This window comes from Monomorium pharaonis, chromosome 3 (genome assembly GCF_013373865.1).
Source record: "Monomorium pharaonis isolate MP-MQ-018 chromosome 3, ASM1337386v2, whole genome shotgun sequence".
Classification (NCBI taxonomy): domain Eukaryota; kingdom Metazoa; phylum Arthropoda; class Insecta; order Hymenoptera; family Formicidae; genus Monomorium; species Monomorium pharaonis.
Genome location: NC_050469.1, coordinates 22,539,283 through 22,560,814, shown reverse-complemented (window position 1 = coordinate 22,560,814; position 21,532 = coordinate 22,539,283). Strand labels below are relative to the sequence as shown.

At 31.5% G+C, this 21,532-nt stretch overlaps 4 protein-coding genes across 5 annotated transcripts; 3 read left to right on the top strand and 1 right to left on the bottom strand.

The window, feature by feature from the left end:
- Positions 1-1,627: 1,627 nt before the first annotated feature.
- Positions 1,628-7,219, top strand: LOC105828972. Its single transcript, XM_012667580.3, has 6 exons — positions 1,628-2,510; positions 2,594-2,750; positions 3,353-3,521; positions 3,662-3,737; positions 3,918-4,675; positions 5,360-7,219. The coding sequence occupies exons 1-6, from the start codon at positions 1,806-1,808 to the stop codon at positions 6,678-6,680; spliced, it is 3,186 nt and encodes a 1,061-aa protein (XP_012523034.1). The 5' UTR covers positions 1,628-1,805; the 3' UTR covers positions 6,681-7,219.
- A 1,718-nt stretch (positions 7,220-8,937) lies between these two features.
- LOC105828973 (E3 ubiquitin-protein ligase synoviolin A) lies at positions 8,938-14,628 on the top strand. Its single transcript, XM_036284256.1, has 8 exons — positions 8,938-9,066; positions 9,167-9,259; positions 9,345-9,497; positions 9,634-9,924; positions 10,445-10,659; positions 12,044-12,264; positions 12,908-13,301; positions 13,683-14,628. The coding sequence occupies exons 1-8, from the start codon at positions 8,938-8,940 to the stop codon at positions 13,987-13,989; spliced, it is 1,803 nt and encodes a 600-aa protein (XP_036140149.1). The 3' UTR covers positions 13,990-14,628.
- A 226-nt stretch (positions 14,629-14,854) lies between these two features.
- Positions 14,855-18,656, top strand: LOC105840674. Its single transcript, XM_012687679.3, has 2 exons — positions 14,855-17,389; positions 17,658-18,656. The coding sequence occupies exons 1-2, from the start codon at positions 17,158-17,160 to the stop codon at positions 18,365-18,367; spliced, it is 942 nt and encodes a 313-aa protein (XP_012543133.1). The 5' UTR covers positions 14,855-17,157; the 3' UTR covers positions 18,368-18,656.
- LOC105840673 (epimerase family protein SDR39U1) lies at positions 18,452-20,955 on the bottom strand. 2 transcript variants are annotated; one of them, XM_012687678.3, is made up of 6 exons: positions 20,512-20,955; positions 20,310-20,416; positions 19,964-20,234; positions 19,172-19,437; positions 18,834-18,947; positions 18,452-18,765 (listed from the first exon to the last, which is right to left on the bottom strand). In XM_012687678.3, the coding sequence occupies exons 1-6, from the start codon at positions 20,534-20,536 to the stop codon at positions 18,652-18,654; spliced, it is 897 nt and encodes a 298-aa protein (XP_012543132.1). In that variant the 5' UTR covers positions 20,537-20,955; the 3' UTR covers positions 18,452-18,651. The 2 variants fall into 2 exon arrangements, with proteins under 2 accessions (XP_012543132.1, XP_028050747.1); XM_028194946.2 differs by lacking the exon at positions 20,512-20,955 and having other exon boundaries at positions 19,964-20,224.
- Positions 20,956-21,532: the final 577 nt, after the last annotated feature.

Here is a 21,532-nt window from a genome sequence, read left to right as displayed (position 1 = left end):
TTTGGTAGTCAACCGTTTTCGTAGAAATTAGAAAAAAGTTTTTGAGTAGCATCATGCAAATTTCCCCAAACGAATATTATTTTTCATACAATTTCACTTTCAAAAGCGTTATTGGATGTAAAATCGTTTGGTGGTCACAAATATATTAATTAAAACGTTTGGTGGTCCACCGTTTTCTTTAATATTACCCAAAAAATGCTTCCCAATGGCTTTGCTGTATAACTCCCTAACCATTTGATTTTTCAAGCAAATTTACTTCGCGAAGGATTATCAACGCGTAATCGTTTGGTGGTCGCTAATTTCGTAATTAAAACGTTTGGTGGTTAATGTCGTCGTCAAAAAATGGTAAATGACGTTGTGTGCGCGTTTCATGCGGATAGGTCACTAGGAGACATTGCGGAATAAATGGAAAAATTTTCATTTTTTTATCAATTTCACTTTATGAGGGGTCATTCGACGCGTAATCGTTTGGTGGTCGCGAATTTCGTAATTAAAATGTTTGGTGGTTCGTCTCGTCGGCAAAAAACCTGAATGACAGCGTGCGCACGTTTCATGCGGATAGGTCACTATGTGACATCGCCGAATTAGCGAAAAAATTTTCATTTTTCTACCAATTTCGCTTTGCGAGGGGTCATTCGACGCGTAATCGTTTGGTGGTCGCGAATTTCATAATTAAAACGTTTGGTGGTTCATCACGTCGTCAAAAGAGCTAAATGATTGCGTGGGACTTTTTGTTAGGGTCAGGTCATGTCACACTTTGGAATTAGCTGAATAAATTTTACTTTTCTCGACCAATTTGACTTTGCGAGAAGTCATTCAAACGTTTTAATTAATATATTCGTGACCACCAAACGATTTTACATCCATTAATGCCTTTGAAAGTGAATTTGTATGAAAAATAATATCTCTCTAGTGAGGTTACAATGATGCCAATCGAAAACGGTTTTTTCAAATTTTTACGAAAACGGATGATCACCAAACGATTTCATTAGTTTATTCGCGACCACCAAACGATTTTACATCCAGTAACGCCTTTGAAAGTGAAATTGGATGAAAAATAATATTCGTTTGGGGAAATTTGCATGATGCCACTCAAAAACGTTTTCTTCTAATTTCTACGAAAACGGTTGACCACCAAACGTTTTTGTTAGTTTATTCGTAACCACCAAACAATTTTACATCTGATGACGCCTTTGAAAATGAATTTGTATGATAAATAATATTCATGTGGGGAATTTCCAGTGTTACCAAAATTAGAGATACTCAAAAACGCTTTTTTATAATTTCTACGAAAACGGTTGACCACCAAACGATTTCATTAGCATATTCGTGACCACCAAACGATTCCGAATCGAATGAGCTACTTGAAATTAAAATTGGTGCAAAAATAAACAATGTCGGACTAACTTCACACCCAAATTTTATTTTTGATATTACAGGAGAACGGCTAACCACCAAACGATGGGACTGGACCACCAAACACCACCAAATGACCACCAAACGATACCAATTGGTGAAAATTGTTAAAGCTGAAGTTGGCTGGCTAACTTCACAGAGGTTGTTCGCGCGATGTTGAGATGGCGCCTTTACGCGACGAGAATTCTCAATCGTGACGTTGGCGACACTGGAGGGGTGTTTTCAATTCAATATGAAAACGGGCGACGACGGAGCGAAGCGAGGGATGTCGTTGAAACGATGAAATCATGAAACGCTCGAGCCGTGCACTTAATTGAAATAAAATCCTCATTGAAGAATCGACTTGTTATTGGAGTCACGCGGTCCGCGGTAACACCGGAATATCGAAGATGTTGATCTACGATGTGTTGAACAAGGAGAAGGTGTATCATGCCGTCGCCAGCGATCTCAGGAGTCTCGGAGTTAAGTATCGCTTCAAGAAGAGCATGCTGAAGAGCGAAAGGGCTGAGACGACGTGCCGGGACATCTCCAACAAGAAGGTCTTCAAGACCCCGCTGTTCTATCAGGCCCTGGATATCGTTAATCTCGCGTCGGGCGCGATAGTCCACGTACCCGTGTTCGTGATTCAGGCCGCGACATTCCTAGAACAGCACGTCACGCAGGAGGGTCTGTTCAGAAAGGCCGGCTCCCAGGCGCGACAGAGAGAACTGATCTCCCGGCTGGACGGCGGCAGCAACTTGGGCGACAAAAATTACGCGGCGATCGACATCGCCAATTGCCTCAAGTCCTTCTTCCGCGGCCTGCCAGAGCCGTTGATTCCGTACGTGTATCACGACCTGTTTGTGCACTGCGCGCTGCTCAAGAGTAACCGAGTAGAAGCGTTGCTGTTGGCGTGTACTCTGCTTCCACCGTATCACCTAAACACCTTGGCGTTCTTTATGGAGTTCCTGAAGAAGGTCTCCACATATGAGAAACAAAACAAAATGAATGTGGAAAACCTAGCCAAGGTCATTGGACCAAATATCATGCCACTGCAAGAGACATCCATGTCAGCTGTGCAGAACAGATTGCAAATGCATTTAACTATTGTCAAGGTAACACAGGTTTTACAGACTATTGCAGACTGTTGATAAATTGTACCAGGAATCTGATAATTATTACAGAATACTTCTTATAGATTTTAATTGAAAATTCAGAAAATATTGGTATTCTACCACCTCATATCGCTCAGAGTGTTTCTACTGAAATAAGTGGCAGCACAGACAATGGACTGGACTCATTTGAACTGCATCTAAAACATAAAAAGAAAAAGCATCGCAGTGGAAGTCTCACACGTAAGTTGTTCTAATGTTATGTTTTCAATTCTTATCTAACAATGAAAAACCAGAAATAGAAGTACCTTTTTGAAATGTAATTTATTCCAAAAATAGCCCTCTATGTCCTTTATGTCTTTTATATTAAAAATCCCAAATCCTAAATTAACACCTCTTAATTTTTTTAATTAACAATAAACACAAGGAAAGGATTTTGAAAGGATTGATTAATTACTTGGTAGAATAATAGATCTCAGGAAAAAGAGGCAAAAAGCATTTTAAAACTGCATTTCTATATTTTTTGTCCTTCACTTCAAAATATATTTGAAAATACATAGTTTATGTCATCACACAAATATGTATTAGTTCATAGACTATATAGATACAAAATTATGTTTACATTTGTACATATATAATGAATATATTTGTACATTCTTATACTCAAAATATTAACAAGATTAAAAGGACACCTAATATTGTTATATTTATTAACTGTAATTTGTTGTCTCTAACACTATTAAGATCATATTTAAACACTTACACTTTTTCTATATTTATACATATAAAATATATCTGTACATATTATGACATGCCTTGCACATGAGGTGTAATGTTTTACGCAGGAATGTTCAACGGTTTGAAGAAGATGGTAGGAAAGAGTGCAGACGATACAGCTAATATTAATCATCCTCAGTGTCTCGTACATCAAACACAGTTAAATATGGCTCCTAACAAGTTTACTAAAAAACGAAAAGTAGCTGAGAGAGAATATCCTCCGAGCATAAAGAAAAAGTAATGATATTTTTTTGTTATTATATTTTTGCTATTTTTTATCTTTTCTCGTATGTATATATTTTTTTATTTTAATAATTTAGAATAATCTTGATACAAGATAATACATGAATTTTTATGTTACATAATGTATATTTTAGGAGAATGGCCGATAAATTAGACAAGTCAAAGAAACTAAGATTAAGTTTAGACAAATTTGTACCTAAGACTAAACAAGTAAGTATATTCGTTTTCATTTTAATATATAGGATAAAATTCAACTTTAATATATAAAATAAAAAATCTATTTAAATCAATATCAATCAATAAACCTTAAAAGGTTACAAAAAATATAATTATTAAGTAGTATTTTGTATAGCTTATTCTATAATTATAATTATTTATTTGAACTTTCAGAAGAACGTTGATGGTAATTTATCAGACTCATATACAGGTAATTACAAAATGTGTAACGAAAGACGTTGGAGTTCTGTAAATTCTTTTGATGCAGATAAAACATGTGAATTCACTGATGGAATATCAGATCTGAGATTAGTGAAATATGATAAACCATCAAATAATGATTTTCGCCAAGAGTACAATGATGTATTCATTAACGCCACTGTGGATTTATCAGACGATGGTGGCGAGCAGGACATGCTTGTAAATGAAAATTGTAAAAGTGATGAGCAATGGCATATAAATGTAAGCACAAGTTCAAGAAAGTTGGATGCCACAGACGAAAGTGATAACATCTGCTTGTTGACTGAGGAAAAGACTGGTTTGGAGGAACTCGATACATTTCTTCCAAACAGTGACATAATATCTTCATCAAGTGATCACTGTGAAGAAGATTATGTCAAAATCCCTAAGAGTGAATACGAAGACATAAAAAATCGAGTTTCTGCTATTGAAACGCGTATTTCTCAAGAATTTGGATGTATATACAACGAAAAAAATGATATAACTACACATTCATTAAATAATATACAGACAGCATATGAGAAAACATTAGAAGAGGCTAGTATCGAGAATACTCTGACAAGCGATTACCTGGCAAAAAGACTGAGTAAAGAACTAAAGATTAGAAGATCAGGAGAACATAAAATAATAAGATCTCCTAGTGCAAGAAAAATTGGATCGTTAAGAAGACGTTCACAAGAGAAAATCGCGAGGTAATTGAATTATTTAAATTATATATTTCTTCATACAATATGTCTCTTAACAATATACAATATACATATTTATATTTTTTTTTTAAGTAAAAATTTTCCTGAATTTTAATATTTTGAGTCAGTAAAAATAGTGTAATATTAAAAATAGTATATTATTTTGAAATTTTAAACGATTTTAGTGTATTAATTTAATGTATTAATTGTAGAGTGGAAATATTGTCAACTTTTTACTTAGTACTTCATTTTTCATCAAAATTTTTTTTTATAGATGACTCAAAGATTACAATTTTTAAGTTACATTGATGTAGTAGCAAATGAGTGATATATAGAATTTTTTAATTATATATAGAATAAATCCCTTGCAACAAATGTAGGTGCAACAAAAACTTGTAACTTGGAAAATTGTATCTAAAAATTTTATTAATCTTGACTTTTAACGCCTTTACAATTAACTGATTTAACTCATTGGAGCTAAGGTCTTTGGATATTTAGCAAAAACAAAGTTTAAAAAAATTAATCCGAGAAATCTTGCAAAGAGACGGACAAACAGACAGATTAACATTGTAAAATCATAAAATAGTTTGCTATGCTGCACTACTAAAATATTCAAGTAGTACATAAAAATATACTTGTAAGATTAATTTAAAACTATTGTTCTACAAATCATTGTTTTAATATTTGCAGCAAACGTGTTAGAAGAGCTGCATCATGGCATATGTCTCCAGAATTTAACTTACAACATCACATTAAATTCGAAAGACAAGTAAACGTTTATCCCGTTGAAAAACCATCAATTTATTCTAATAAATACTTGGAACAATCTCACTTTGCTGAAAAATGTAATGAAAATATTTCTAACAATATGAGGGATGAGATAGCCTGTTTACATAATCAAATTAATACATTGATTTCTCGTTCAAACGAACAACGGAAGATTTCAAACAATAGCGACTTGGATTTTTCTGGATTTAAAGATCTGCACTTAAATAACCATATGACCACATCTGTACGTAGAGCGTCATCTTTTCATGGAAAAGATTTTGTTGATAATTCATCTTATTTCGATAAAAAAATCGAGGAGTTAAAAAAGGTAAACAGTCATCAGAATATAGCTTTAAATAATGATTGTTCACAAAGAGATAAGACTGCATTTGAGGGCTCAAATAAGATATCTTGGAAAGATGCGGATAAGTATTTTAAATCAATGTCTCGAACAAATACACCCGCTCCACAGACTGGCAGGGCATCCGTTGCAAAACTTCGAACGCAAAATGCTGGTATGGTACTGGCCAAAGCGAGATTATTTGATGAGGGCACAACGAAAACATCCGAGTTTATATCGAGTAACGTATCAAACAGAAAACAGGAACACTGTCGTAACAGTGCAACCAAATACTCCTCGAATGTAGCAAAAGAAATAAATGCAAGTAAGGAGAATTTTAAGCAATCGTGTAATAAATCACATGTCTCTCGAAAAAAGTCCAATAAGGATTCCAAAGGTAAAAATCGTCACGCGGCATTATCTCCAAGTGCGTCGCCACAGATTAAAATGCAGACAATAGATACGTCAATAAAATCATTTCCAAGCGGATTGAACGAGCACTACCGTTTGATGAGAAAATTCGAGTCGCAAAATCAGAAACTTTTGAACAAGGATCCAATTATACGTGACATTTTCGCCAAAGATAAAGCAATTAACATCATGCATGACACAAAAATTTATCAGAAAGAAAACATCTGCATTGCGAAAGGATCATTGACAAAGATGCCTGTCAATACAACGCTGGAAAATCCAAATACGTCTCCTTACAAATCGGACGTTAGTAAAACTCCACATATCAAGCGACCTTTAACAATAAAAACGCCAAAAAGTTCCAAATTAGTGCGTAGACCTCCGGTTGACACACGTAGAACACCATTGAAAGCTACGGCACATCTAGGAACTCCAAAACGTCAGAGTCCTAAAAGTATTTTAAAAACACGAGCTCTCAGTATGTATACGTAACGGGAAGTATAATTTATAAGTGCTGAATTAGTCTCATATACTTATATATATATACGTTATTTTAAGAAACTAATTTTTATACTTTTATATATATATAATCTATATTTTGTGGTGTTTTTAATATATTAAATACTATATTAGCAGAATATATGAAAGTTAGTACAAGTAAAAATATAGCAAGTAACTGATAGCCTATGTAAACATTAAAAAACGTTAAATCACTTTTAAAAAGGTGATTTAAAGAACGTTCCTGTGTGAATTACATATATCTCTATAATTTAGCAAATTTAACTTTTTTTAAGGTCTGAAACATGAAATATTTAAAATATATTTTTAAGGCTAGTCATTGCGTATATCTGCGCTCTCATTTAAATATATAATTCTCTTTATATTCGTTGTCATCCAATGACAAATTCAGATTTACATGCAATATTCATATTGCTCGTTAATATGTAATACAAATCGCCATAATTGACTTTTAACTTGTGAATGTATCTATTACAATGAGATTAATTATATCGTTATTATATTTGCGTACACTCTCGCAGTTTTCTTTCAGAAGGTGGTGCACAAAGGAAAAATAATTTTAAAACGTAATCAAAACTTAGGGCCGAAGCACAAAACATGGCGTAATGATTAAGACAGTCGTAGTCGTAGACGTAGACAACGCACAAGCTTGTCGCACTACGACTGTCTTAATTACGTCATGTTTTGTGCTTCGGCCCTTACAATGCACTTCTACTTAATTTCACAACAAAAATTTCACAACAAAGTCAATGTACATATGAATACATATAAATTATGTAAAATCAAAATTACGTATAAATAAATAACAATAAAAATTAAACATTAAAATGAAAAATGTATCAAATATCGCTACAAAAAATCGCAATAAAATTTGACAAATTTATTAAAATAGAAAATTTTTTATTAGCTTTATAGAATTTTATTAATATTTTATATAATTTACATGTATATTTTAATCTATTATTAAATATCAAGATTCAATATAAATTACAAAATTTTTAACTATTTTAGTTAATAGCTTATAAAATTAAATTAATTACATCAAAAGTTGTATTGTAACAACTTTTTAACACTAATTCTGTTAAAAGTAAGTGTAAAATTAAATTAGAAGGTAATTTTGATAAGTACATTATTTATATTGAATTAGAATATCATAATTCTTTAAAAATTATCTTACACTAAATAACAAAACCATTACATTTTAAGTTATTAAATAAATTTAATATTTTATTTCTCAATTAATATGAAACAGCAAAGAATTGTTTTTTTATATATATATAGGGATGTTTTTTTTATTTACATTTCTTACATTTTCTTACATAGGTACATTTTTAACTTTAGAAAAAAAGTTTAGAAAAGAAAGTTAAAAAAGAAAAAACTTTAGAAAAACTAATAAATTAAAGTTTATGTTTTAAAGAATTAATTAAAGTTAACTTAAAATTAACTAAGTTAAATATTATTAACTTTTTAACTACTAATTAGATTAAATATATATATATTAATTAGTAACACAATTCAATATTAGTTTTGATTTTTCCCCTGTGCGTGCGTGCGTGCGTGTGTGTGCGTGCGCGCGCGCGCTACTCTTTTAAATAACCGGCGACGTCACTTGTCTCTCTTTTTTTCTCTTCTCTCTCCTTCCCTCCTTCATTCCCTCTCTACCTCTCTGCGACGAAAGCGAAAAATCATTGAGATCCACGTGGTCAACGGTCACGACGTGATCGTTCGCGCGACCAATCACGTCTGTCTTTCGCATGCTGTCACAACACAACTGATTGACATTTCACATAACCGATGACGATTGCAATTAATAACGAATCGCAGTATCCGTTAGTGTTACGAAACATTATCGTTGAAGAAAAAGGGGAGAAAGATGAACGCGAAGGCATTTCGCTGCCGTTAAAACCCACTGCTGTCCTTCATTTCATATACGCCGTTTCGAAGATTACCGCGATCGCATGATATCAGCGCCATGCATTGATACCGACTCAGCGGGTAGCGTTGTATACATGCGTGCGTGCGCGCGTGCGTGTCCGGAGTACGTGTCCCGCTACGTTTGTGGTGCATCATACAAGTTTCGCCAAGGTGGTGCACCACGGGATCGTCCGGGAACGTGCGATCCGATCAAATTCTCCGTTGTTCTCCGTGCGAATACACAAGTGTCAACGATTTCTCCGCTTGGGAAACGCAGTGGGCGTACTGGCAGTACGAGAAAACGCCCGGCACGAAAATGAGGGAGGCCGGGATCATGCTGATCAGCACCGCACTAACGTGCGTCGTTATCGGCAATGCGTACTATCAGAGAAAACAGTTCTATCCCACCGTCGTTCACATAACCAAATCCAATCCGAGCATGACCGTGAGTCTTTGACCTTTTTTTTAGCGTTTGACCATCCTCGTCAATTTACGAATACTTACATACCTTTCTTATTGTCGTCACATATTGCTTTGTGCTCCAGGTGATCTACACGCAAGGATTCATACTTGCGTTCATGATAAACGCTTTCCTGCGAAAGATTTTTTTCGGCACTCTGCGCGCTGCCGAGCTCGAGGTGAGCGAGTGTTCTCCTTTTTAACTACTTCCTTGTATCAACTCAACAATTTTTGTTCTACAACTTGTAAAACGTCTGTTTGCAGCATTTGGTAGAAAAGGTCTGGTACGCTGTGACGGAAACTTGTCTGGCGTTTACAGTGTTCAGAGATGACTTCAGCCCTAAGTTTATAGCGTTATTTACTCTCCTCTTGTTCCTAAAGTCGTTCCACTGGCTTGCAGAAGACCGTGTTGATTATGTGAGTTATTAACGCTGCTTCTATGATTAAAATATAATATCCATATGTATTGACGTATCAAGTATCTGTCTATTTTCACTATCTGTTGACATTATTTACATCTGCATATATCAATTAATGATTGTTTACCTTTCAGATGGAAAGAAGTCCAGTAATAACATGGTTATTCCATCTCAGAGTCGCTACTTTACTAAGTCTTTTGTTTGCCATCAATCTAACGATGATAAATTATGCCTATAATACAACAGCCACTAAAGGCCCCTCCGTACAACTCGTGTTTGGCTTTGAGTATGCAATTTTGCTGACTGTTGTCTTTAATATCACCGTAAAATATATTTTGCATACCATTGATTTGCAAAGTGAAACTCCATGGGATAACAAACCAGTGTTCCTGCTGTATACAGAATTGATTATTGGCATATTAAAGGTAATTGAGACAAAAGTATTTATATTAACATAACTCGACAATTTTTGTCCTACAAATTTCTTTTTTTTTTTTAAACTAGGCAAAAACTTTTAATTACAGTATGTATAAACAACCATACAAATATTTTCTAGAAATGTTAAAGTATATATAAAAGTTATTACAAAATTTTTTAATATTATTTAAGAGTAATAAAAATTAACTTGTCAGTATTTAATGTGAGTCAATATGTGTAAATGTGATAATTTGTGAGACTGTAACATGCTTGTTTTTTTTCACTGCACTGCTGCACTGGTGTGATAAGTTAGAATGAGAAAAAATATATTTGTCTTTAACTTGTTGCTCCAGTGTAGCAGTGCAGCGAAAAAGAATAAACCAATGCTTATATAATATAGAATATTACAAAATATTGTAGCAACATTTGCAACATTGTTGTATATTGCTACTATGTTCTGTACTATATGAAATGTATGCATGCTTTTATATCTTTTTTGTAAAACTAATGTTTTCTTCCACTTTCCAGGTTTTCCTTTATGTTGCCTTTGTAACTTTAATGATAAAGTTATTTACGTTGCCCTTATTTGCATTGCGCCCTATGTATTATACAATGAGAGACTTCAAGAAAGCGTTCCATGATATTGTAATGTCTCGACGAGCTATCAGAAACATGAACACTCTTTATCCAGATGCAACAGCCGAGGAATTAGCTGCTGCTGATAATGTTTGCATTATATGTCGGTGAGCATTTACAATGAGTAAAATTATTGTTTTGTAATACTGTACCACGATCTCTAATTGATGTAAGATATCTAGCTACATGTATCTAGTTACATTATCTAGATACTTTTGTGTATCTATAACTATAACTAGTTGCATTTTTTAATCCATTAACTATAACTATAATTAGTTTTTTTTTCTTGTAACTTATCTGAAAATGACGTTTTAGATACAAGATACAATTTTTGCTTCTTAAGGTACGATTTCATGAGCCGCTCGAACCGGTCAAAAATCAGATAATTGATAATTTTAGACATTTTAGCACAGATTCAAACCATTGATTTTTCAACTCGGTGATTTTATCGACAATGTCGTAAAATAAAAGTGCTAGATAGTACCACCAACAAAATTCCTCATTTCCTTGTCGATGGTAGTACTAATTTCGGAAATGGATGTAATGACTGTTTAGGAATCGAGTTTTTACAGTCCCACGTGGTCCCACGAAGAAGGCTGAGATGGATTTGGGTTTCTCTCTAACTGATGAACATTTTGAGATATTGCTCATGTTAAATAAAATAAAGCTAAGAAAATTAAATTTAATAAAAAAAAAAAAGAATTATATCCATCACTAAGATCCGTAGACCATTAGGCGATTTAAAAACTCATTGATATATAAAAATAAAGAATATTATATAAAAATATTTTTTAAAAATCACTTATCCGTATTTACTATAACTAAAATAATTTTTTATATAATTTTTATTAATAAAAAAAATATTAATCTAATATTATTATATTAAATACTGATAAAGATGATTTTTAAAATTATTTTTATATAATATATTTTATTTTACATTAATATATGTACATTTATACAACGTTTTTTATATATCTTAATTTTTATTACTTTATTTAGTAACTAAAGATTATGACTAAGATATGTAACTTTAAAATTTATAAAATTAATAATAATTCAGTTAATAACCAATAATAAAATAATATATCTATTTTCTGTTTTTACTATATACTGCTTTCATGTATAATATTATATTCTGTGTATATTATATTATACATTGGGAGCTTTCCAGCAAGAGACACAAATCGACACAGCAGTATTTCTGTCTTTGTTTGATATTCAGTTAGAGACAAAGACAGAATTACTGCTGTGTTGATTTGTGTCTCTTGCTGGAAAGCTCCCATTTTTATTCAACATATGTACAAAAAGTATCTAAAATGTATCTAGATACATTTTGAAATTATTGTAATTGTATCTAGTTACTCATTTAAAATTTATATCTGTATCTATATCTAGTTAATATTTTCTTCAAGTATTTGTAACTGTATCTAGATATTGAAAAAAATGTATCTTACAACACTGTCAGACTAATGCAATACTTGCACACAGAGAGGAGATGGTCACAGCTAGCAAAAAATTGCCTTGTAATCACATCTTCCATACCGCATGTTTGCGTTCTTGGTTTCAACGTCAGCAGACGTGCCCGACGTGTCGATTGAACATTTTGAGGCCTACACCGAATAATACACCACCTAGACAGCAAAATCCTCCCCAGCCTGGACCACAGGTGCCTCCACAACCTCCACAAGCACCTGGTGTCAACCCAATCGGTAAGATTACATGTTTTTTTCTTATAGACAGGGTTGGAAAGTATGCATACTTGTAACGCTGTTACCATTATAATTACTTTTTTAAGTAACAATCATTGCTTTTCTAATTTGATAGGAATATCATTACATTTTTACTTTTTATTTCAATGATAATTAATTCAGCCGATATCTTTTTAGCTGTTACTTGTTAAGAATTATTAGATTTGTTTGATATGGCATAAATGAAAATTTTTTATATAGAAATTAGTTCAAAATTATAACTTTTAATATTTATTGTCATACTTTATTTGATTATTAAACAATGTAATTTTAAAATCTAACATTTTTATTGTCTAGCATTATAAAAAATAATGAAAACAATGACAAATAGTTACTTTTTAAATAATGGTGGCACATTACTTAAAAAAAATAATAACGGCTATAGTAATGTATTATTTTTACAAAGTAATGTTCTAAGCCTACAGACAGGTTTTTTAAAGCTGAATTTCCTGCAGTTTTTCTTTTTTCTTTTTTCTCTCCAATGAGAAAAAAGGAGGAAAGATGAACTGTACAAGAAGTTCAGCACAACAAAACAAGCCTCTTAAGTTTTACATATGGAAGTAAATGTTATCTATTTTTAATTTATTTTTTTTATTTAATGTAGGACCACCCTTTCATTTCCCAGTATTTTGGGCTGGATTACCAGCTCCAGGTATGCCACCACAACAGCAACAACAGCAGCAACAGCAACCGCAACAACAGCAACAACAGCAATCTCAAAATAATGCTGGAAGTAGTTCCCCACCTCAAAATCCAGTTCCACCTACTGGAAATATTCCGCTTTTCCCACCACTGTTTCCTGCAATAGTACCATTGCCACCTATTCCCGTACCGCCACCAAATTTAATCGAATTAAGTGAAGAAGAACTTAGAGCGATGGAAGGTAATTTGCGGCAGGCTGTTGAAGCCAGGATACAAACGTTGCAAAGAATTCAACTTTTGTTAGATGCAGCCAACGCAATGATGAATCAATATCAAACGGCAGCTGCTACCGCTAAGTGAGTAGAATATTCTATATATAATATACAAAATATTTGAAAATAAAACTTATGCAATGTGTTAATGAGGTCGAGTAGATAAAAGTTTATAAACTTATGTTCGAAAATGCTTTATTGAAAAGTTACAAACTTTTAAGGACTTATTTATTATAATAATTATATAATAATAAATATTCGAAAATTATTTTTTCTGTAAGAATACAAATTTCTTTGTCAAACTGACTGTCGAATTCTTTCGAATATTCCTTGAATGTTTATTATACTGCTCCACCTCATTAATACATTAAATATATTGAGCCTCGATTTTTCCGCACATTCTGTTTACGTATTCAGTATATGTATAATATTTGCATGTACAATATATATGAATTAAAATTATAGCATTCCTGTAAACAATAATTCTACAAGCAATAACGACAGTACATCAGATATGTCCCCGATGGAAAAACCAGGGCCAAGCGGTACGACAAGCACAAATGCCGGAGGCAGTAGCGATAGTTCTCAAGGCAAAGTAGAAAATGCTCCTACTCCGACAACGTCGAAAGAAAATACTTCTGCTCCGAGTTTATTGAAGGAGGACGCGTCAACAAGTAACGATACGATCGATTCATCTAGGACTGAATCTTCGAGCGAACAGGAAATGCTGCGCAGACGTAGGTTACAAAAATTTTCACCACCAACAGAATAAATAAAAACAAAAACTGTGTGATAACTTATGTAACATAATAGTTTTTAAACTTGGTTTATTATCGGCCTCAATTAACATGAGTGGTCAATAATTGAGGACTATAAAAGCTAAAGTTTGGATTTCGTGATCGATACGAGAGAGACAGCCTTGTTGAATGATCTCATTCGATCAGTGATTAGTTAATGGAATTTTAAAAGATAGAACTTTTGTAAGGAGATCTCTAGCGATTATCAAATCCAGGATTTAGTAAAAACCGAGACTGAAAGTTTGAGACTCAAATTACAAAACTAAAGGTTACACTACCAACAAATCATAATCACATGAAAGAATGATTTTACAAGAATAACTATTTTTTTTTTGTTTTTTTGTAAATTATTATCAAAGTATGGAGTGCAAGAAATTAATTTTATTGGCGTTATCATTTTCAGATTTATTAACATATTTATCTGTATATAATTACAAATTTTCTTGCTTCTCTACATAATCTTTATAACTGTGCGAGAAATTATATAAGTGTCACTACGTGACACTTTAAAAATTAATTTGATATGCATAAAAATGTATTTGAGTATCTTTATCCATAAGCTTTAATGGAAATTTCTTATGTACATTTATAATTATATTATTATGTAAATATGCTACATGTGTTTTATTCTTTTGTAAAATCAAGATGATATACCGATTGATTTACCATGATAAACAAGTACAAGAATTTCTGATATTAGCAAATGTAATTTATTTATTTATGTTTCTTTTCATTTAGAATACATGATTTAAAGCGTGATATAAAAATATATATGTTTAGGTATTTGTATGCAATCTAAAATTGTATAATAATTATAATATAAATATTATTTTGTATAATATTATAGAAATTGTATAATATAGAATTAAATAAAATGTAGAAGCTATACATGTAAAAAAAATATAGGAACATAAACCTTAACTTAATTTGCAATTTTTTATATTTCTCTTCTATTAATACATTGATACTAATTAAGTGTTTTTCTAAACTTAATTATATTTAACATAAAATTTTACATTTTTTTCAAATAAAATTATTTATAATTTGACTAATCTGTGTTACTTTAATTTTATACAATTTTTAGATTGTGTATGAACATATTTTTTTTCTAAAATTATTAATAGTAACATTACTAGAAAAAATAATTTATTGTTAAGAGAAAGATGTTACTTTTTAGTGATTATTTTATATATCGCATTCTTTCCTTAACAATGACAATCCAAAAAATTAAGTTTCTCATTTGTCATGCAAATTCTACAAATGGATCTACGTTTATAACCTGACAAATCTTCCATATTTTATCACAATCAACTTTTTCTTAAAAACTTATAGATTTACTTGTACATATCCATATTTGCGTTATATTTACATAAATTATATGTAATTTGTATAATATGATAAATATCGATTCTTCTACAATTATAAAAATATTAAATATTTTATAAATAGAAAATAATTCGTAACGTTAAAAAATTCCTTTATTAAATTTCACAGTAATTAAATTAAAGAAATATATTGATTTAGTCACTTAATCTTTTATTGTTATATATAAATGTTATATCTCAATCAGGAACTTAATACAAAATTATCAAGCTACAGTAACATAATATCTAACCAATGCTTATATTTAAAAAAAAGGTCATAAATCTTTGAAGAAAATAAATTCTCTATCGTTTCTTATATATTGTATCAGGATGTATTTTACTCTCAAGGAAGAACCACCACTGTTGGCTGTTATCAAAAGGAAAATCTCTGAATCTACGCAAGAAAAGAAACCATGTTCGAATCCACTATTGCTTTATTCTAATTATGAATATACACATTTATTTTTCTATTTGTAACCATCATATTGTAAAACTAATGCACTTTCTGTATCAACCATTTTAGATACCTTTTAGGTTCAATCTTGATCTTTTTATATAACTGTTCCAAAAAGAGAAAAATTTATTTTTCAACTCAACTTTTAAATTGAGGCATCAAATCACATTATAAGAAAGACATTGAGCTCCTTATTGGGAAATTTTTTGCACAAAAATATTCTTATTTTTGCCATATTCGATTTTTTCTATTTACCCCTTATTAAAAATTACACTTATTTTATGTGCTCAAATAATTATACTTTCTGAAAAATTTGGAGTTTCTATATTCGTTTTTCAAATTTTCGCATATCTATACTCAAAAACACTATAGTCATTTTTTATATGCATTTATTATAAAAGGTTACAAGTTTTTAAATCAAATAATTTACAACTTGTGAATTATCTTCAGGAATTAAGTTAAACTACTTTTTTTCCAAAATAAAGTATAGACATTTATTCTAAAAAATGTTCTTAAATTTTTTTATAGATTTGTTGAACCATTTTAAATAAATGAAAAAGTTAAACATACGTGAATCAATCAAATATCTTTTTTCCTTTGACTACATAAGTACTTATATAGTCAAAGCTTTTTTTCATATTATATGGCAAAAGTTAATATTTTCAAATAAAAGTTGATATTTTATAAAGATTCTAAAAAATATAATATCAGTTATTTTTTCAGCATTTTTGAAAAGTGTATTTAAATAAAAAAATCTATAAACATTTTTTATTTAATTATAAAATTACACAGAGTGTCCCTGAATATATGGATCAATGCTCATAAAGAGATAGAAAGGATCGAAATAAACATAAAAGTCCAATATTGTCTTGGGTTAGGTACATCAATAATCCAGATATTAACATATGGAATCTGCAAATAATCTAATTATAATTTCTATCGTAATTATGAACAGTATATTAATGAAACTTTATCGTACATTCACAATAGATTTTTTCTTCAGTGTTATGGCTCGAGCGGATCGAGCTTTTCCCTCGGCGTGCTCTCATTCGCATAATTTGAGAAATTAATACCTCGATTATTGGTGGACCCTACCCAAAACAATATTGAACTTTTATGTTCCTCTCGATCCCTTCTACCTCTTTATGAGCATTGATCCACATAGTCAAGGATACCCTGTATACAAATTTTGAAAAATGTAAAGAATTAAAAATACTTTTTATTAAATACAATATCATTTTAAATTAAAACTTTATACTATTTATTCAGAATTTTTATTTGGAGGAACGTTTCTGTACAACGAATCACTGTGTGCTCAGTTATTAATGTTCTATGAAAATAACAAATGCGCGATGAAATCTCAACCGATCTTCGATTCGCGCCATGTGTCAAAATTTCTACAATTTGTTTCACGCGACCACAGAATATCCATCAAAATTCTTTCTGCAATGTTAGGTTCCACAATTCTGATTACGAAACCTCAATTCAGAACACTAGATATAAATAAATTACACGTATCACGAAGACCAGGATGCATCGCATGGTTGTTGCTTGGCCGTAAGAGATGATTTATCAAATTATCTTCTCAAGTTTAGCGTGTAAAATATTTTTTACCATCAATTAACAAATCAATTAAAGTGTATTTTTTTTAATTCATAGTACATTTAAAAAATTAGCATACATAAGTATGTAGCCTAATTCATATCTTTCCTGTGTCTTAATCGGCAATCTTAAAGTTTTTGTATTGAAATATATATGAGGATCTATTTTCTAACAATTTTTTTTCTTAATGTTTGTTACGTATGCATAAAGTTACGTTTTTCAGTGTCTGCGATAATCTTCATTGGAATATTTAGCTACTTGACGAGCAATGTGTATCTACTAATTATCTTGCTTCTGGGCGAGATCATGTTTGGACTTGACAGTTTTGGAGAATGGGAGGATCTGATTTTATACAAAAACGAGAACAAAGCCGTCGTTGAGAGATCCGTTTGGAGCGATAAACTGTGTTTGACTAGCTCCGGTGAATTCTCTTACATGCGACTCACCGATATCCGGCATATTGGCGTCTCCACCAAAATGGATCTCTTTATTCTACACAGGAACGGGCAAATAATCACCCTTAGCATGAAAGGTTTAACGAGAAAGGAGATACAAGATTTGAGGAAAGAAATCAGTCATTTCTTGAACATGAGTCGGCTCAAACATCTCGATCATTCTTTGGTGGATCCATCGGATCGATTATTGCTCCCTTCTGATTCCGAAGAATATTTGCCAAAAGCTTGTTTACCTATGTCCAACGAGTTTACTATCTCAGATAATGTCTTGGACAGTTCAATATTCGGCAAGACGTGCCATCAAGTGCAGCAGAATTTAAGTTATCCAAATGTAATGCGTGGAATGCATTTCAACAACCATCAATTGGCGAACTTGAGAAGAGGCCCTTATACGGAAAATTCGTCGCGTTTCAACTACGTCAAGTATACCAGAAATCTTTGCACCATTCCTAATTTCTGTAAGCTTCAAAGCATGTAATTAATCATGTCATTCGTTTATGTTATACGTGCTTCGGAATTACTGATTCTGTAATCGCTAATTTGTAGAGAGAAATTTGTATAGCAAAACAATATTTTATTCGTCTCTAGTGCGTTGTGACAAATAATTTATTACTAAATAACAATAATTTAAAGAGGATACTTTAAAACTTGATTTATCACCAATTAAGAACCTGAATATATTACTATATAATAACTATATGTATATCTATTTTTTTTAACAATTCAATTTTTTTTAACAATTAAATAAATTCTTTTACGAAATCATACAGTTTGTTGGACAAGTTGCTTACAAGCTTTTTCAATATCTGGATATTGATATTGAAATCCTAGTTCCATAACACGCTTTGGTACAACTTTTTGTCCTTCTAACATAATCTAAAACGAAAACGAGTATCAAATTATTAAATTACATATCAAAGTTGTTAAGTATTCGATATATTTACCGTTGCTCGTTCTTTATTGAATAATATTTCCAAAAAGAAACTTGGAAGAGGTATGAACGCGGGTCTTCTTAGTGCTGCTGCAAACGCTTTTGTAAACTCCTTGTTTGTTATAAGCTATAACAAAGAAATATATATATATATATATAACAATATTTTAAAATTGAAGTGCGACAATACATCTGTATTAAACTGTGCATTAAAGTTTCAAGATTGCGAGGTGGAGGTGAGAATTCAACTAATCTGAACGAAATTAATTAAAATTATTTGAGTGATAGAAATCTAATTTTCAATTTTCAATGCATAATCTTATGATATAAGCTTAAGTCTATTTATATTACCTGAGGCGCTACTCCATTTAGTATACCATGCACATTGCTACTTTTAAGTGCAAAGATGAACATGCCAACTAAGTCGGTGATATGTATCCAGGGCATATACTGATTGCCACTTCCTATCGGCCCACCAAGGCCAAAGAAGAATGGTAAATAAATCTGCTTAATCATGCCACCATTTCTTCCCAATACAACTCCAGATCTTATCGTCACCTGTCTAATATTGCTGTCTTTCGGTAATCTCGCCGCTTCCTCCCAATCATGGGACAGTCCTGGTAAAATCGATAATTAATTCACTGATACAAGTACAGAAATTCCTCTACTTATGACAAAGTTATGTTTTTAAGCTTCTGTTGTAAATTAAATAACATTTTATATTTTATAAAAATATAACTTATGCAAAATAATTCTTTTCTTACTAAAATGATTATAGGCCTCTATTAAGAAATAACAATAATTTTTAAGATTATAATTCTTAATATATTTTCTATTGAAAAATCAATATTTAGCTTACATAGATTAATTTTAACAAGTGATTAAAAAGCAATATACTGTTTTTTTTTCTTAATAACAATCCTTAATATTTTTTAGTATTATAAAATTAATATTTAATTTATATATAATATTATATATAATATTTATCACTGATAAACAAGCATTTAATTAGCTTTATTATAATCTATCAGCATACTTTTAATAAAAAGTGTATCAATCTGAAGTTTAAAATTTTATAAGTTAAAATTGTCATAAGTAGAGAAATGTCTGTATTATATTCCATATAAAAAAATAAGATTCTACTCGATAGAAAGTCATAGGCTTCGCATTTGCTCTCTTCTGTGTACACATCGTCGTTGGGTTTGTAGTACGCGACTCCCGATATAGTTGCAAATACTGTGGCCTTAGTGTTTTGTATAGCGTCCGCCAAAGCCTTCGTCGTCTTCACCCTACTGTTTCTGACATTCTGCTTGAAGCCAGGCGACCATCTCTGCCTAGGATCCAACACGTTCTGCCCAGCGACGTTAATAACAGCCGACGTGTTCTCCGGGAGACCATAGCGCTCTAAATCGTTCTACAGATTTTACAACAGCTAAGATCAAATCAATTCTTACCAACAAAACAAGCATATAAAGTCGTGCTCATTTACCCATGACATTCGACTAGGTCCCGGCATTCGAGAGATACACGTACAGGTAACACCTTCAAGGCTCAGTGATTTTATTAACTGCGATCCTATGAAGCCGGTACCACCACCTGAAAGTATTGTAATTTTTATTTTTGTGACATACAACTTGACTGCATAATTTCTTACGATGTATTAATACATATTAATTTGCGAACGTGCTCACCTATCACCACATGCTTCAAAGCCATTTGTAAATATTAAAATTTTTGCTTTTATGTAAAGTTATTTTAAAACTAACTTAATTTTTTAAGTTCTGCCAAGATTGCGACAGGAGTGGACGATAAGAACGTAAATAGTTCGTAAAATTATTGCAACACTGAACTTCTTGGAACAATAAATACATTAGAACATATATGTCATATATTTACATAACAGAGTGAAAATATTGCTTTAAATTATTTTCTCATTTATTATTTAAATATGCTACTAAACACTTATAAATATAACAAATAATTAAAAAAAATATTTTTCCTTGTTATCTTGTGTAATAAAATTTCTCAAATTTTGTTTACATTTCTTCTTTCAAATATAATTTTGACCACAACAATACTCATTGTCAGTGGTGGTTATAATTGTTCACATTCACACATGTACAGACCCTAAACCATAAATTTACATAGATAGATTTGTTTAGTTCTAAAATATATGTATTGCTATCCGATTAGGCCGGATCTACAATAGGTGTAGTAAGCTTTAAGCCCTAATGAATTAACCAATTATATTCGTTTATTCTTCTCACATTCAATTATAATTGGTCAGTTTCTTATGCATAAGGCTTACAAGTGGTCTGTTCTTTCTAGCTGCACTGTTGCACCGGTGCAATAAGTTAAAGTAAGACAAGTATATTTTTTCTCATTCTAACTTATTGCACCAGTGCAACAGTGCAGCTAGAAAGAACAGACCATACATTTATTGTAGATCCGGGCTTAGGCCGGTATTCACAGTTGGATCTTATATTTAAGATCATCTTAAGTACTGTCTTAAGATGCGTCATTTTCAGCGTCAAAAGACATCACGTGACTAAAAATAAAGATACCTATTCGTCATTTTTAAGGTGCCTTTTCACGCTGACGCTTGACGCTCATTTTCAGCGTCAAAAGACATCACGTGACTAAAAATGACGAATGGCTATCTTTATTTTCAGTCACGTGATATCTTTTGACGCTGAAAATGAGCGTCAAGCG

What these genes read in the sequence shown, in the direction of transcription:
- LOC105828973 (XM_036284256.1), top strand. Translation starts at nt 8,938, where the DNA reads ATGAGGGAGGCCGGGATCATGCTGATCAGCACCGCACTAACGTGCGTC. An exon ending in TGCGCGCTGCCGAGCTCGAG is followed by an intron (nt 9,260 to 9,344) that starts GTGAGCGAGTGT and finishes GTCTGTTTGCAG; the next exon opens with CATTTGGTAGAAAAGGTCTG. An exon ending in ACCTGGTGTCAACCCAATCG is followed by an intron (nt 12,265 to 12,907) that starts GTAAGATTACAT and finishes TATTTAATGTAG; the next exon opens with GACCACCCTTTCATTTCCCA.
- LOC105828972 (XM_012667580.3), top strand. Translation starts at nt 1,806, where the DNA reads ATGTTGATCTACGATGTGTTGAACAAGGAGAAGGTGTATCATGCCGTC. An exon ending in CCTCCGAGCATAAAGAAAAA is followed by an intron (nt 3,522 to 3,661) that starts GTAATGATATTT and finishes TGTATATTTTAG; the next exon opens with GAGAATGGCCGATAAATTAG. An exon ending in TTGTACCTAAGACTAAACAA is followed by an intron (nt 3,738 to 3,917) that starts GTAAGTATATTC and finishes TTGAACTTTCAG; the next exon opens with AAGAACGTTGATGGTAATTT.
- LOC105840673 (XM_012687678.3), bottom strand. Translation starts at nt 20,536, where the DNA reads ATGGCTTTGAAGCATGTGGTGATAG. An exon ending in TTTGAAGCATGTGGTGATAG is followed by an intron (nt 20,417 to 20,511) that starts GTGAGCACGTTC and finishes CAATACTTTCAG; the next exon opens with GTGGTGGTACCGGCTTCATA. An exon ending in AGCCTATGACTTTCTATCGA is followed by an intron (nt 19,438 to 19,963) that starts GTAGAATCTTAT and finishes CGATTTTACCAG; the next exon opens with GACTGTCCCATGATTGGGAG.
- LOC105840674 (XM_012687679.3), top strand. Translation starts at nt 17,158, where the DNA reads ATGTTCTATGAAAATAACAAATGCGCGATGAAATCTCAACCGATCTTC. An exon ending in CGCATGGTTGTTGCTTGGCC is followed by an intron (nt 17,390 to 17,657) that starts GTAAGAGATGAT and finishes TACGTTTTTCAG; the next exon opens with TGTCTGCGATAATCTTCATT.